This window comes from Herpailurus yagouaroundi, unplaced genomic scaffold (assembly GCF_014898765.1).
Source record: "Herpailurus yagouaroundi ecotype Mexico unplaced genomic scaffold, PumYag 67793, whole genome shotgun sequence".
Classification (NCBI taxonomy): domain Eukaryota; kingdom Metazoa; phylum Chordata; class Mammalia; order Carnivora; family Felidae; genus Herpailurus; species Herpailurus yagouaroundi.
Genome location: NW_024420586.1, coordinates 2,956,949 through 2,972,013, shown reverse-complemented (window position 1 = coordinate 2,972,013; position 15,065 = coordinate 2,956,949). Strand labels below are relative to the sequence as shown.

At 43.5% G+C, this 15,065-nt stretch overlaps 1 protein-coding gene across 3 annotated transcripts in view; it reads right to left on the bottom strand.

The window, feature by feature from the left end:
• The window catches only part of PDK3 (pyruvate dehydrogenase kinase 3), a 71,682-nt gene extending 56,617 nt beyond the window's left edge, over positions 1 to 15,065 (bottom strand). The window contains exon 1 of one of the 3 annotated variants that reach the window (XM_040468925.1): positions 14,984 to 15,065. In XM_040468925.1, the coding sequence (XP_040324859.1) occupies positions 14,984 to 15,050 (67 nt within the window). In that variant the 5' untranslated portion in view covers positions 15,051 to 15,065. Of the gene's footprint in view, positions 1 to 12,419; positions 12,692 to 14,983 lie in introns of those variants that run through there. The other 2 variants (XM_040468924.1, XM_040468923.1) reach the window with 2 other exon arrangements.

The window sequence follows — 15,065 nt, the reverse complement described above, 5'->3', positions numbered from 1 at the left end:
TTGTACACAGGGCAGTTTCTAGAGAAGGGGGACTCGCTGCGAGCAAGTAGCTTAGGAGTTGATTAGAAATAAAGGGGTCACGACCACACTACATGACCAGTATAGATAGGTATAGTAATATAGCAATTACCCTTTTGCTTTCTATTTAATATCACAAATGGGAAGAGAAACTAACCAAATTTATACAAAGTTGGCAATCAGATACTAAGGAATACCTGCTACCAAGTTTAAGGAAATACTATATTCTACTAGGACAGGTCCCAGGAGACATTCAGATAAAACCCAGAATATGCTCTGAGCTGTGAAAACCTAACCATTTGCTGGGGAAAGAAAGGTATGTTGCACATCTCAAAGGCCCCTACTGTTTTTTGGCCAAGAAGACAATGGGAAATATTTAACTTCCCACTCCAGGAAAATGTTAGAGGTATTTAGTAATTTATTCCCAACAGTGAAACTATTATATACTGACACCCATGCCCTAGTAAGAAAGCAAGCAATGTTGGTACAACTCAAATGGTCCGACTGGAATCACGTATCATGTCTAAGAATGAAAGTAAAATAATGACTGCCTGTGTGATGCTTAGGGAAATAATCTACCAGTGAGTTAGAACCCCAACTGTTCAATCAGAGGCAATATAAATATGGACCTGTATATGTGTATACAATATAAATATAAATATAAATCTGTAAATGTAATAGTTTGCTGTAATTTTTGTGCCATTCACTGTGGCAGAAAGTATAATCTGGGAAAAGATGAGACACTGACCAGGAATAGGGCTCTCCTTGAAGGATATGAAAGATACCACCAGGGGCCTCAATCAAACCTGGCTCTGCCCGTAGGGGAAGCATGGAGGTAAACTGATCCCCCCACATACCATGAAAGTGAAATGGGCTAGGTGAATGCTGCCAGGTCAGTTTCAATTAATGTCAGGTAAGCCACCCACACTCCCCTTAACACGTTTTCCTGTAAGTTAACTAATTTATCAAAAAGAATAAGTGGGCAGGTACAGCAAGAATTTCTTTAAAAATATGGAAATAAAGAATCGTCCTTACCAAATTTCAACACAAATTATGAGGCAAAGGTTAACATATACTACTTCGTTAAAATCAGAAAAGCTGTCCTACTGAATAGAATCCACAAATATAAACTACTCTGTGAACTTAGCATGTGATAAAAACAGAAACACAGCGAAAGATTTCAGGCCTTAAGAACTGTTGCTATGCAACTAGAAAACAGAACAGAGCCAAACTGAGTTAGCTGCAAAAGTCCCATCAGAAATGGCAATAAATTCCAGAGGGGTTTAGTAACAATTTGCAAAATGCTATAGGTGATAAATCTGACCATGATAAAAGCACTGTAATTGACTGAGCATAAAAAAACTCAGACTGTGCACTAAACAAAAAGGAAACTAGCATTCAGTCATAATACATGCAAACGTATGGGCAAAAGCTGGAAGACTATCACAAAAAAATGGATGGAAGAATTATAGGTGATATTCTTTCCAAATGCCTTTAATTGCATACTCTGATAATTACTTTACCAAAAAAGGGAACATGGTGGGCAATGATACTTACACAGTACAATAGGTTACTATGCCAAACAGATACAAGAATTCATGAAAATGTTAAAACTCCAGATTCTAGTTAGTAAGCGGTCAAGGGCACTTTACACACAACAAAATGCAGAAAATAAACCACACAGGGAAAAAAAGTAAAACACCTAGCTTCTATGTTACCTATTACACAATTAAAATCATAACACCTCACTGTGGCAGGGCTGTGGAAAAACTAGAACCCTTAAACTTTCCCTTTCACATGGTCACTCCCCCCAGGGGCACATACCACATAGGTAAATCATGGATTACCTGGAAAGGTCTTAGCTAACTTCATGTTACGCTTCAGAGAGCCAATACAGTGTTTGCTTTCACTGGCATTTGGGAGAAACAGATCTTCATCATTTAAATCCAAATTTTAGAGCAATCACAGCAAAGGCTCCTTTAACAGGCTGCCATTAGCTTAGACTAGAGAGAGGTACAAAACGTTCTGTAAAGGGCCACACAGCAATCATTTGTGGCTCTGTGGGCCAAATGGCCAACTTTGCTTTTGTGGAGGGACAGAAATCACAGACAATATGTAATACATGGGCATGTTCCAATAAAACTTTATTTACAAAAACAGGCGAGGTCAAAACCCAGAGAGTGTTCAAGACAAAGACCGGAACCCTAACATAAACTATGGACTGTGATGGGCCAATGTTGGTTCATCAGTTGTAACAAATGTCCCCACACTGGTGCAGGATGTTGATGGTGGGGTGGAAGGGCTGTAATTGGGGAGGGGCTGTGCATGGGCGCTCCCTGTACTTTCTGCTCAATTTTGCAGTGAGCCTAAAATTATTTTTTTTAATATAATTTATTGTCAAATTGGCTAACATCCAGTGTGTAAAGTGTGCTCTTGGTTTTTGGGGTAGATTCCCATAGTTCATCGCTTACATAGAACACCCAGTGCTCATCCCAACAAGTGCCCTCCTCAATGCCCATCACCCATTTTCCCCTCCCCCCCTTTCCCATCATTCCTGTTTGTTCTCTGTATTTAAGTCTCTTATTGTATGCTTTCCTCCCTCTCTCTTTGTAACTATTTTTCCCCTTCCCTTTCACCATGGTCTTAAAATTACTCTTAAAACTAAAGTCTATTAATTAAAAAACAAAACAGGGGACTGGCCCTCAGGCTATATAGTTCGACATATCTTCGAATATGGTATTCCAAAAACAAAAAGCATTTGCCCAACTCTGACGTCAGCTTATCAGCGAAGTCAAATAACGTAACGCCCATACAATATAAAGAAAAAGGAAAAGCGATAATATTTTCTCATTCCATCCAGTAACAAATCCAAAGTTTCTCAAATCTTGCCAATAGCCTGAATTTCCTAAAGCTTAGTGGGAGAAAACCACCCAAGAGGTCAGCAAGTGTGGCCATGCCACCCCTTCAAAGCTACAAAGAGTTGCACACAAAACTGCAAAGACAACGAAGCCAAAGCCACAACTTTAGTGCCCAGAGCCTGATAAACCAGATTATGTTGAAATCCAATGCTATCTGATCACTAAGGACCCAAAGGGCCAATTCAATTCTGTCTTTAAACTTAAATACTGATCAAGATGCATGAAGCCAAGTTAGGTATCTTTACCCTGACTGAAATCGTTCTCTTCCCCTTTAATTCTGAACAGTTGGCTTCTGTCTCCAAACAGGTTAGTCTAATTCTTGGCAACTCTTCACAGCAGAAAAACCTTCCTGCTTAGAGAAAAGGTATATCACGTACATGTACATACAGGTACAAAATAAAGACATTCGGAAATAATGCAATTGTTTTTCCTTTTTCCTAACATGATAATTAAAAAAAACCTTTTCATTTCCTCTGTAAATAAAACCACTCTTCTCTCCAGTGGTAATCAGGCTTCGAAGAGCAAAAGGACTTAAAAAAAAACCAAGACTTTTCAAAGACAAGTCATTTGAAACCAAAGTCAACTTTTCAGCAGGTAGTGGGATCTTAAAATACTTTCTAAAGGAAAACAGAAAGTGGCTGGGCCCTTAAACCTCAAGAACAATAAAAATAAGGAAATTGGCTGGTGCCTTCTAACAACTAAAGTCTCCTAGGTTCAGAGAACCAGTGTGACTGTGGCAGACATCTTTTCTGTGAAAAGAAGCCAGGACTGTCAGACAACCTGCTTTCTGGTGGTTTTATTTGGGAGATGCTATATTTAAATGTGGGGACATTATGAAAGGTTTTTATGTTTTTATTTGTTTAATATTTACTTATTTATTTTGAGTGGGGGAAGGGCTGGGGTGGGGGGCAGGGAGAATCCCAAGCAGGCTCCAAGCAGTCAGCAGAGCCCAACACGGGGCTCGAAGTCACCAACTGTAAGGCATGACCTGAGCCAAAATCGAGACCAGGATGCTTAACTGAGTGAGCCACCCAGGTGCCCCTATGGAAGTTTAATCTTATATACTAACTGACTAAAGTAACAGGGTGTTTCACACCCTTTATATGGAGCCAGTAATCACCAATGACAGAGCGCCCACTCTGCAGACAGCAGACAGCTGAAGAAAGCGTGAGAAGTTCCAAAGAGGTGAGCGCCGCCCTCTAGAAAGAGACGGTTGTGAATAGAATAAAATAAAATAAGAGGAGGCTGGAGCAAACACCTTTAATACCGGTGCAGCTGTGCAAAAGACAAGCGCAAAGGAACTGGAAAATAAAACAAAAGGGGAAGTCAGTCTGCAGGAAGGGGATCAAAGTGATGAATGAAGGAAACAGAAGTGGCCAGAGTGAGACGGGAAGATGAAAAGCAGGTCCAGATGAAAATGTGAATCATTTCCTATGAACTCATTCAAGATTCAGAAGGTTCTGTCTTTAATGTATGTCTTAGTCTGAGTTCTCCTTTCCTTAGATCACTAAGAGAAGTTTGAATTCCTAACAACTCCTTAACGGAAAAAAAGAACTCAAACCTTTGCAAATATAACAAAGAACCACCATGAGCATGAGCTGCCCTTCAAAGACAAATTAATCCCCAAATCCCAAGAGTAACAGGTTCATAAGGAAAAAAACTGTGAAAGTTATATTGCAAAAGAAAATCAATACGTGTTCATTCTGAACACTAAAATGTGATACTTCTATCACTCCTACTAAGGAATTAATATATACTATCTGAAGCCTCACTGTCCAATAGAAACATAATGTGAGCCACAGGTGTATTTGAAAATTTCCTACCAGCCACATTAACTCACAAAGAAACAGGTGAAAGTTGGGATAGTTTATTTAAACTATCCAAACAATCCGAACATATCCAAAATATTATGTCTACATGAAATCGATATAAAAATATATTGAGATATGTTGCCAATTCTTACAGTAAGTCTTTGAAGTCCACTGTGTATCTTATACTTTTAGCACAACTCAATTCAAAACCTAAATTTCTATCAGAAATAAGTGACCTATAATTAGATTTCATCATTATAGTTAAGGTAGATTCACGTATCCAAACTGTTCTAAACAGAGCTAAAAGTTTTCCATTTAACTGCATCGAGCATCAAGTTTAAATTGAAATTGAAATCAATTCAGTTTCTCTGCCACACTAGCCACATTTCAAGCGCTAACTAGGCTCAAGTGGCTAGCGGTGACCTTACTGGACAAAGAGGGCCTAACATAATCACAGGAACCAAAAATTCAAACCTCACTGTTAAAATAACTATAATAAAACAGCAGATAAAGATATATAATACAGCAGAAAAATTAAGGTATTAAAAATAGAAAGCAACAGAAAATTACAGATGGTTATCATTACAGATGATGGATCTTTCATATCAACAAACATACGTATCAGTTAAACTTCACCACATAAAAGGAAAAGTTTGATTCACAAAGCAAAACCTAACTTTATACCACGTTTCAGAAAGACTGAAAATAAAGGACTAAAAATTAAAAAACAAAATAAAATAGCAATGCTCTACCAGAAAATGTAAACACGAGGAAAATGGGGATCTAGATCTCAATGTCAAATAAGGTTGAGTCCAGACTTAAAAGCATTAAACTAGTAAAAGGGCAGCACTCTGTATTGCTAAAGGGTACGTGTCACAATGAGGGCATGACAGTTAAGAATGTCTAAGCAACAAACAAGATAAAGGAAATACTACTATAAGAGAGACAGGGAGAAACAAAATTCTATTACGAGAATTGAACTTCTCTCAGGTCATGATGGATCAAGTAGATAAAATAAAAAGTAAAGGTATAGGAAATTTAAATAACCTAATATGGCAGATACAGAATATCAAACTCTGTAACCTGAGAAGAGAACATCATCTTTTTGCTGCCCAAGGAACATTCACAGGAAATGATCATACACGGGCTACAAAGTAAACATCAAGAAATTAAAGAAATAATTCAGACAACGTTTGCTGATCACAATGCAACAAAACTATCAAGAAAATGAAAATACAGGATGCACCTGTACCGAAAATTTAAAAAGTCCACCAACTCTTAGTTCACAGAAGAACAAAAATCTGAAGATGCAGAAGAGCAGGGCGGAGAGAGGATCAAATACTGTACATGTCAGCAGCTAAGCAGTGCTCGGAGGACTAATTGGAGCCTTAAATACTAAAATAAACAGCCAAAGAGAAAAGAAACCAAATGTCCAACTTGAAAAGAAAAAAGAAGAGCAAAATAAACCCAAGGATATTGAGGAGCTCAGAGGGCATTAACAAAGTCAAAGTGGACATTAATGAACTAGAAGACAAAAGTCATAAAACTAATAGAGGAATCCAATCATAAACTCCCATGTAATCTCATCAAAAAGGGGAGGGGGGAATATAAAATAGAGGAACAGCCACAGAGAAAATTAAGACTGCTAAGAGACTACTATCTCAGCTATGCAAATGGACTTAAAACCTCAATGACTAAGACAATTTTCTAAGGAAATATAAAATGGACTCTAGAAGAAAATCTATACAGATCAATAGCACAAAATACAGAAAGAGCAACAGTCCCTAAACACACTAGGTTTAAAAGGTTGCACAGGGGGGTTCTACCAAATCTTTAAAGGACAGATCATTCGAGAAGACAAATTGGTCTTAATATAGAAGCAAAAGGTTTTTTTCTAAAACAAGCATGTCACCGATAAGAAAATCTAACAGACTGCACATACACGCAGGATCTACAGACAGCACGTGGATATTAATATAATGAACCCAGGAGTTCAAGAGTCAATTCTTGCTATTTCTGTCTATGCTCAAAACCTTCCATAAGAAAAAAACGAAAATAAAAAATTGTTTACTCAAGGAGAAAAAATTCTCACTAGATACCACTTTTCATTCATCGAAAGTTTGAAGACAATTTGGTAAAAGCAGAGGAAAATAGGTGGTACTTCCAGAAACTTCTAGCGAGAGGATAAACAATCTCTCTGGAAAGCGATTTGGCAATGTGTGTGAAGATTTCAAATGCGCACACACTCTGACGTAGTAATCCCACATTTAGGAGTATGTCCTCTATACATACTCGTACATGCACAGAATGATCCACACAACTCGCCGCAGCACTGGTTGTCACAGCAAAGACTGGAAAGACCTAGTAGCCATAAAGAGGGAGTTGGCTAGTGAATTCTAGAACACTTATATAAACAAACTCTCAGAAGCCCTAAAAAAGAAAAAGGAAGTACTGTAGATAAAGATTGGAAATCTCTAAGGTACAAAGTTTTAAAAGCAAGGTACGGACAGAACTATAACGAGTTGCCGTTTATGCAATAAATGGGGAGGCTAGTGGACACAAGTAGGAAGGTGACATTTCTGTCTACGTCCTGTTGCGTTTTTGAAAAAAAAATGTTTATTTTTGAGAGAAAGAGACAGAGTGTGAGTGGGGGAGGAGCAGAAAGAGGGAAACACGGAATCGGAAGCAGGCTTCAGGCTCTGAGCTGTCAGCACAGAGTCCGACATGGAGCCCAAACTCGGGACCTGCGAGATCATGACTTAGGCTGAAGTCGGACACCTAACGGACTGAGCCACCCAGGCGCCCTGAGCACTTTTTAAATTTGAAACCATGTAACTCCAATCTCAGATCAAGAGAAAAATCGCGTTTTTTAAAAAAAATCCCACCCTTTAGAAAGCACTATTGCCACTATAAACTCATAATCCATTTAAAACACTATGCTTGCTATACTTGCTCCCTGTGCGGAAGGCCATATTTCAGGTAAAGACTGAGTTCAAGAAACTCATTATTTTATTTAGTTAACAAATTTTTTTAACGTTTTATTTATTTTTGAGACAGGGAGAGACAGAGCATGAACAGGGGAGGGTCAGAGAGAGGGAGACACAGAATCTGAAACAGGCTCCAGGCTCTGTGCTGTCAGCACAGAGCCCGACGCGGGGCTCGAACCCACGGACCGTGAGATCATGACCTGAGCCAAAGTCGGCCGCTTAACCGACTGAGCCACCCAGGTGCCCCTAGAAACTCATTATTTTAAAGGGCATAGAAAAACTGGCACACATATGAAAGGGCAACGGTATTCTAGATCGGAAGGTCATCTAATTAGTGGTTCTCAATGCTGGTTATGCTTAAGGACAACCTGGGAATCTTCAAAAAATACCAGTGCCATGCACCCCACCTGCAGGCCATTTACATGAGAAGTTTGAGGTATGGGACCCAGGCATTAAACCCAGTACTTTCCAGCAGCAGTCCTCCACAAAGGGTGATTTTGCTCCCTTCAAGGGTATGGCGCTGTCTGGAGACATTCGGTTGTCACAACTGGTGACATCTAGTGGCTAATGGCATCTAGTGGGTAGAGGCCAGTGACACTGCTTTAGTAAACTTCCAACAACCCACAGGACACACTCCCAACAATGACCTGTCCCAAATGTCAGGAGTGTCGAGAATGAGAACTCTTCCTTTAAAATAAAATCACTGGGGTGCCTGGGTGGCTCAGTAAGCTGGGTGTCCAACTTTGGCTCATGTCATGATCTCATGGCTCTTGAAAGTTCAAGCCCCATGTAGGGCTCTATGCCGACAGCTTGGAGCCTGGAGCCTGCTTCGGATTCTGTGTCTCCCTCCTTCCCTCTCTCCCTCAAAAATAAACAAACATTGGGGCGCCTGAGTGGCGCAGTCGGTTAAGCGTCCGACTTCAGCCAGGTCACGATCTCGCGGTCCGTGAGTTCGAGCCCCGCGTCAGGCTCTGGGCTGATGGCTCAGAGCCTGGAGCCTGTTTCCGATTCTGTGTCTCCCTCTCTCTCTGCCCCTCCCCCGTTCATGCTCTGTCTCTCTCTGTCCTAAAAATAAATAAACATTGAAAAAAAAAGATAAACAAACATTAAAAAACTTATAATAAAAATAAAATCACTCCTTCTGAAGTAACAACCGGTTTTAATCCTCACTCTTAAACAAGGAAGATAATCTCCGTATTTTACTAGTGTGGATATACTAATATAATAACGCTACTTCGGGGCACCTGGGTGGCTTAGTCTGTTGAGTGTCTGACTCTTGGTATCAGCTCAGATCATGGACCCAGGGTCGTGGGATCAAGCACCATGTTGGGCTCCACACTGAGCATGGAGCCTGCTTAAAATTCTGTCTCCCTCTGCCCCTCTCCCCCGCTCGTGCTCAAATAAATAAATAAATAAATAAATAAATAAATAAATAAAGCTATTTCAGTGGCCATAGAAACTACAAGTTATTTGTTAACATGGTTATCACAAATACCGTAACACAGAATCATGTGTATATACTTTCTTTGGTTCCTGTCTGATTACTCAGTCAAAAATGTATGTCCCGTTTGTAAAGGAGCCAGGGAAAAAAATCGTAAAAGTCACCAAGTGGTGGCCTGGAGGTCAACACGGTCCACGTATCTACTTTGTTTGAGCCTCAGTTCTTGTCTTTTCATTTTGAGAGAGAGAGAAGGCACATGCGGGGGAGGGGAAGAAATGAGGGGGAGAGAGAACCCCAAGCAGGCTTGGTGCTGTCAGTGAGAGCCCATCGAGGGGGTAGAACTCATGCACCTTGAGATAACGACTGGAGCAAAATCAAGAGTCAGACGGTTAACCTACTGAGCCACCCAGGTGCCCCCATTTTTTTAAAGATTTTATTTTTAAGTAATCTCTACACCTAAAGCATGGCTCCAAGTCATGACCCCAAGATCAAGAGTTGCACACTCCCAGACTGAGCCAGCCCGGCACCCCGAACCTCAGGTCTTTTAAAATATACTGAATCGGGGCGCCTGGGTGGCGCAGTCGGTTGAGCGTCCGACTTCAGCCAGGTCACGATCTCGCGGTCCAGGAGTTCGAGCCCCGCGTCGGGCTCTGGGCTGATGGCTCAGAGCCTGGAGCCTGTTTCCGATTCTGTGTCTCCCTCACTCTCTGCCCCTCCCCCGTTCATGCTCTGTCTCTCTCTGTCCCAAAAATAAATAAACGTTGAAAAAAAAAGTTTTTTTTTAAATAAATAAAATAAAATAAAATATACTGAATCAGTGCCAATCAACCGCCCCTCTGGGAGCCAGCACATACCTGGGAGTCTGCCACAGTCCCCACCTGGCTGGCTTCATGTAGTCATTTGCTGCTTCCCAGCTGGTCCGTGAAGCATTTGAGGTGGCCTTTATCCAGTTTCCACCCATCATAAGAAGGCATTCAGCCTTTTTACTCTTCTTCCTTCTCACCTTAAAAATATCCCCACATCTGTTCTAAATTCTCAAACTCCTACATTATTTGCCAAAATAGAACTATCAAGAGCTAGAAGAACTAAAAGAAAGGTAGAAGTTGAGACGGTCTCTCTTCTTCTGCTTGTTGTCATTAAACATAGGCTGCCTGCCACCTGTCTCTGGATATGACAAACTAGGCTTGTAGTTTCTAGCAAATTCCACTACAATTATATATAGCTCTTCTGTGGGCTTCCTTATAAGGAAAAGACTTCAATTATTAGGCTTCTTCCATTATCCTAGATTAGTGTATCCCTCCACCTCTCCCAAAATAGGTCAGAAGCCTTTTATGGGAAATATCTATCAAGAGATTTGGTTGTTTTCTTTTGAAAGGCTCATCCCTTTTCCTTTGAAACTACAATCACGTATTTTGGGAGTTGTGTTTTACAGATTACCTGAAACAATCCACACGTTTCATTCATGAGGAAAACGAACCCCAGTGAGGCTCACTTAGCCAAGGCCATCCTCTTGAGATAGTGGCAGAAAAAAATTAGAACATTTATTCCCAGATACTGGTCCCATGGGGTTTTCCACGCTAACACTATCCTCCACTGTGGTCTTCCTACTCAAGTAACATTCTTGCAAGACATCTCTTAACACCGAGAGATACTAGCTGCTATAGGAATAAATCAACCGAAATTTCGCTAGCCTATCACAACAGCTATCATTTTAACTTTGAGGGTGGAAGAAGGAAATTCGGGATTTCTGGACTCCTTCTGCTCCTTTTACTGTGAATTAACCCAGCCCAGTTCACCCCCGATGAAGCTGACATCTTTGGAATCATCTCTAGACCATAAAGTAGGGATGGGAAACACGCTATTTATAGCAATGGTGGCATCTTCTTTCTAAATCCTGAAGTCAGGGGCTGCTTCAAACCTCTAAAACTCTCAAAAGTGGCCAGAGATAGCGAACGACTGAAAAGCTTTTAGGGGGGAAGCTGAAGATGCAAAGGTCAACATCTCATTGAACTTTGACTTTCCTCCTCATTCTCTGGCAAAGTGGGTTCTTAAAATTTAATTTGGCCTAACTTTAACCTATTCCTCTCTTCCTACCCCAACTTTTTAAGTATACACACAACATCGCATTTTGCCTGCCAGATCCTCCCTGTATGTTCTACCTCCTCTGCACTTGTAGTTTTTATTCCCACCTGATACGATCCCTTTACATTCACATAAAATTCATTAAATGAACAGACGCCCCATTATTTTCCCTTGAGAGCGCAGGGCATGTTTGCTGCTCCATTTTATTCCCCTCCAAGGATGCTGACCTCCATTCGGACACCCAGGTGCGCACATTTGTTTTACTGTCAGGTGTCTCACAACCAGCTCCCTCGCCTCCAGCGATTGCAAGTATTCGCTCCGTGGCTGAAAAGGCACCACTCTGGGGAAACACGATCCGGTTAACATAAGGTGGTGGCATCTATTCCCATTTCAGCTAGGCCTCTCGGACAGGGTGAGGGCCGGGGCTTCTGCGCTCCCTCCTTCATCCGTGTGAACTGCCCACCAGCCCACCCGACGGGGGGACAAGGTGGTGGGACACAAAAGGAGAGGCGCGTTGAAAGGTGCTGGCACTGAGACCCGGGGTGTATCAGACCCTGCTCTGACGCTAGGAGCCCACGCGTCCCCTCCTCCCCAGCATGTAAGGCATTCGCAGTCCAGGCCTCTAACTGCTTTAACCTAACACGAAAAAGACAACAGTTCGAATCCTACCGCTCCAGGCACACAGGAGCACCTTAGGGCAAAAAAGGAACAAAATGCCATTGCATAATGTATTCGACCTCAAGATGTTTCTAAACAGCGCTTACCCAACAACAACAAAAAGGATCTAACAAATCTAACAAAAATATTAAAAAGCCACCCACATTCCGCTACTAAGTTTTAAGGGCGGTGAGGTCTGTGTCAAGTAGATTTGAAGCTACCGAAGCAGGTCTGGGGCGTCCCGCCCGATAAGGGTCCTCGGACGCGGTTTCTGGGTTTTCAGGTAAAGCCCTGGCCGGTGTGTGAGTGCCAGGCCCTGCCCCTCGGCGCCCTGAAATCCGAGTCCCTGGGAGAGACCCCGGGCATCCCGGAGCCCCGCCCGCGGTTCCCACGGACTTTGCCCCGAGGCCGGGGAGACCCGCGGCGGGCCTGGAAGGCAGCGGCCCCGCGTCCCGGGGGCTGTGGGGAACGTGGCGACCGTGGGGGCCCGCGGCCCCGCACTCACCGAAGTCCAGGAACTGCTTGATGGAGAGCGGCGATGGCGAGAAACGCGAGTAGCGCTCGATCTGCTTAGGCACCGGCTGCTTCAGCAGCCACCAGAACAGCCGCATCCTCGCCGAGGCCGTGCACCGACCAGCCGAGACGCCTAGGCAGCCGCAGGAGCCAGTGCAGCCGAGCCGCGCGGATCGAACACGTCTGCCGAGCGCTCGCACCGGCCCCCACCTCGGCTCCGGCGCCGCGGGTGCAGCCGCCGCAGCAGCAGCAGCTCCCGGGCCGCTGCCGGCCTCCCGCGGCTTCTCCAGGGCCCGCCCACGGGGGCGGAGCCGGCCGCCGCACGTACGCGGCGCACGAAGGGCGCGGGGGGCAAGAGGGGCGCGCGGCCGCACGCGCCGGCCGCTGATTCGCCGCTGTCGCCCTTGCTTTCTTTTGCTTGAGTTCTCCCAGAAGCCGGCACCTCCCACCCTGGCTCCTGGCGCTGAGCCCCGCCTCCGGCTAAGTCCTCCGCTGCCGAAAGGTAGCGAAGGTGCCAGAGGACTGTGAGGAGGCCTGGAGCCCACGCCCAGAATCCAATCCTATGCCTTGTTCCAGGCCCGCCTCAACCGCAGGGACCTCTTCCGGGGGGGGGGGGCTTCCCTGGACGGGCTGGCGACTGGACTTCAGAATTCTCGTTGCAGCTTGACACTTTAATTTTCATGTTCTGTTTACCACTTAACTATACTGGCTATTACATGCTTTCCACCCCACCACCACCTTTGAGCAGATGAAACTCACTGGTTGTTTCATGCCCCCTCCACCCCCACCCATCATTGGACAGGCTTAACTGTAACGTCACGGGCTCTGTATCGTAGCCCACCGCACCCCTCCACCTCCTCCTCCCCACCCTTCCGGGTCTCATTCAAACACTTTTGGACAAGAATGTTAGGTTACCGACTCTCTTTCATGGGCTGCCGCTCCTCGTTCCCCCCCATTCCCCCCCCCCCCCAACACACACACCTTCCCACCTGTGGCCAACACCTTTGGACAAGATTAATTAAGTCATTGACTCTGTTTCATGCCATCACCACCACCGTTGGACAGTATCAATTTTAAGATCACTGACACTTGGTTTCGTGCCTCCGTGCTCCCCAATACTCCACCTCACACCAATGGGCAGGATTAATTATAAGGTCACTGGCTGTTTCATACCTTCACCAGCACTACCACTGGAAAGGATCAAATGTAAGGTCATTGGCATTATCTTTCACACCCCCTCACCTACCACCACCACCATAGGACAGCTCCTTGACTCTTTCATGCTTCACCACCACTAGCACCACCACAGTTGGACAGGAATCTATGCTTACACTAGTGTTGGGTATTTTTTCTCTGCATACCAGTCAACTTGAACTCGGGGCTCAGTATATGAAATCACTATTTCCTGATGCGGATGTATGAAGTACGGCCTACTTTAACCATTTTTACCAAAACTTGCTTTATTTTTGGAAACGTGTCGATGTGGAGTTAAAGGAAAGGTAGAATATGCCCTAAGGAAAGGAAAAATGTACCTGGAAAGCACTCTTTTAATCTAATTAGACTGGTTTTCTCATAGAATAAAATTATTGGTGTGTAGCTATTTAACTTTTGTGATTTCATTGGTTATTTATGCACCCAATTCTTTGCTAACTAGTTGCATCTTTTTTCTGAACTTAAGGAAAAGTAATATACGCACTCAAGGCCATCCAGTGGTCTTGCCATACTTCTAGATTTTCACATACATCTTGGTCACCTTGGTGGTGGTATGGTATCTAGGCTACCATGTCTTTTCCATTCGAACCAAAGACGCACAGAGACGTACTAACAACCTCTTTAGCTGGGAACTTTGCCAGCAGAGCTAAGCAATCCTTTCGGTGTGCGTGGGCAGACACAAGGAAGGCCCGTGGCCTGTGATTCTTCCAGGGACTTTTGCAGGCGCTACCCAGAGGCAGAGTATACTTGGTACCGGTAGTGGTAGTCAGTAAACAGGAAGGGTTTCCCAGCCTAAGCAGCAGATCGCTGCTGACCTTTCTGAGCTTGCAAATCACTTCTTTCACTCTTTCCTTTCCCAGTGAACAAAATCTATGTATTCTGCTGATTTGATTACTTCATTTGTCATGTGACTAGTTTTGTTAATGCTTCTCCAAAAGGTGACAAAATCCTAGAAGCTGGGAACAATATGAAAGAGTCTGGTGTAAGATAAATTGTGCCAGTTCAGGGCTCAAAGGACCCAGTCCTGAGCTTGGCTCTATCATCAACTGGCTGTGTGGCATTAGACAAGTCACTTAGCCTTTCTCTGTCCTAGATGGAGACACCTGATTTCTCTCCCTGGCATTTGTGACAATCAAATGAAATAAATCATATCTAATACAAACATAAGGTACTGTTTTACTGCTTTTATACAATACATTTTTCAAGCTAATAGCTTCATGTTAACTGGCAAAATCCAGAAGGTAAACCAGTGAGTTGATTTCAGTGCTGGTTATAGTAATAAGAAAAGGATCTTGAAAGAAATAAATAGATCTTAGTGAACTTTTTTCAATTCCTTGTACATACCAAGGTTTGCCCAGGCCTGCTCCCAGTGGCTGTCAAAGTAAGATCCCTGGACCAGCAGCAGGAACATCACCTGGGAACTTGT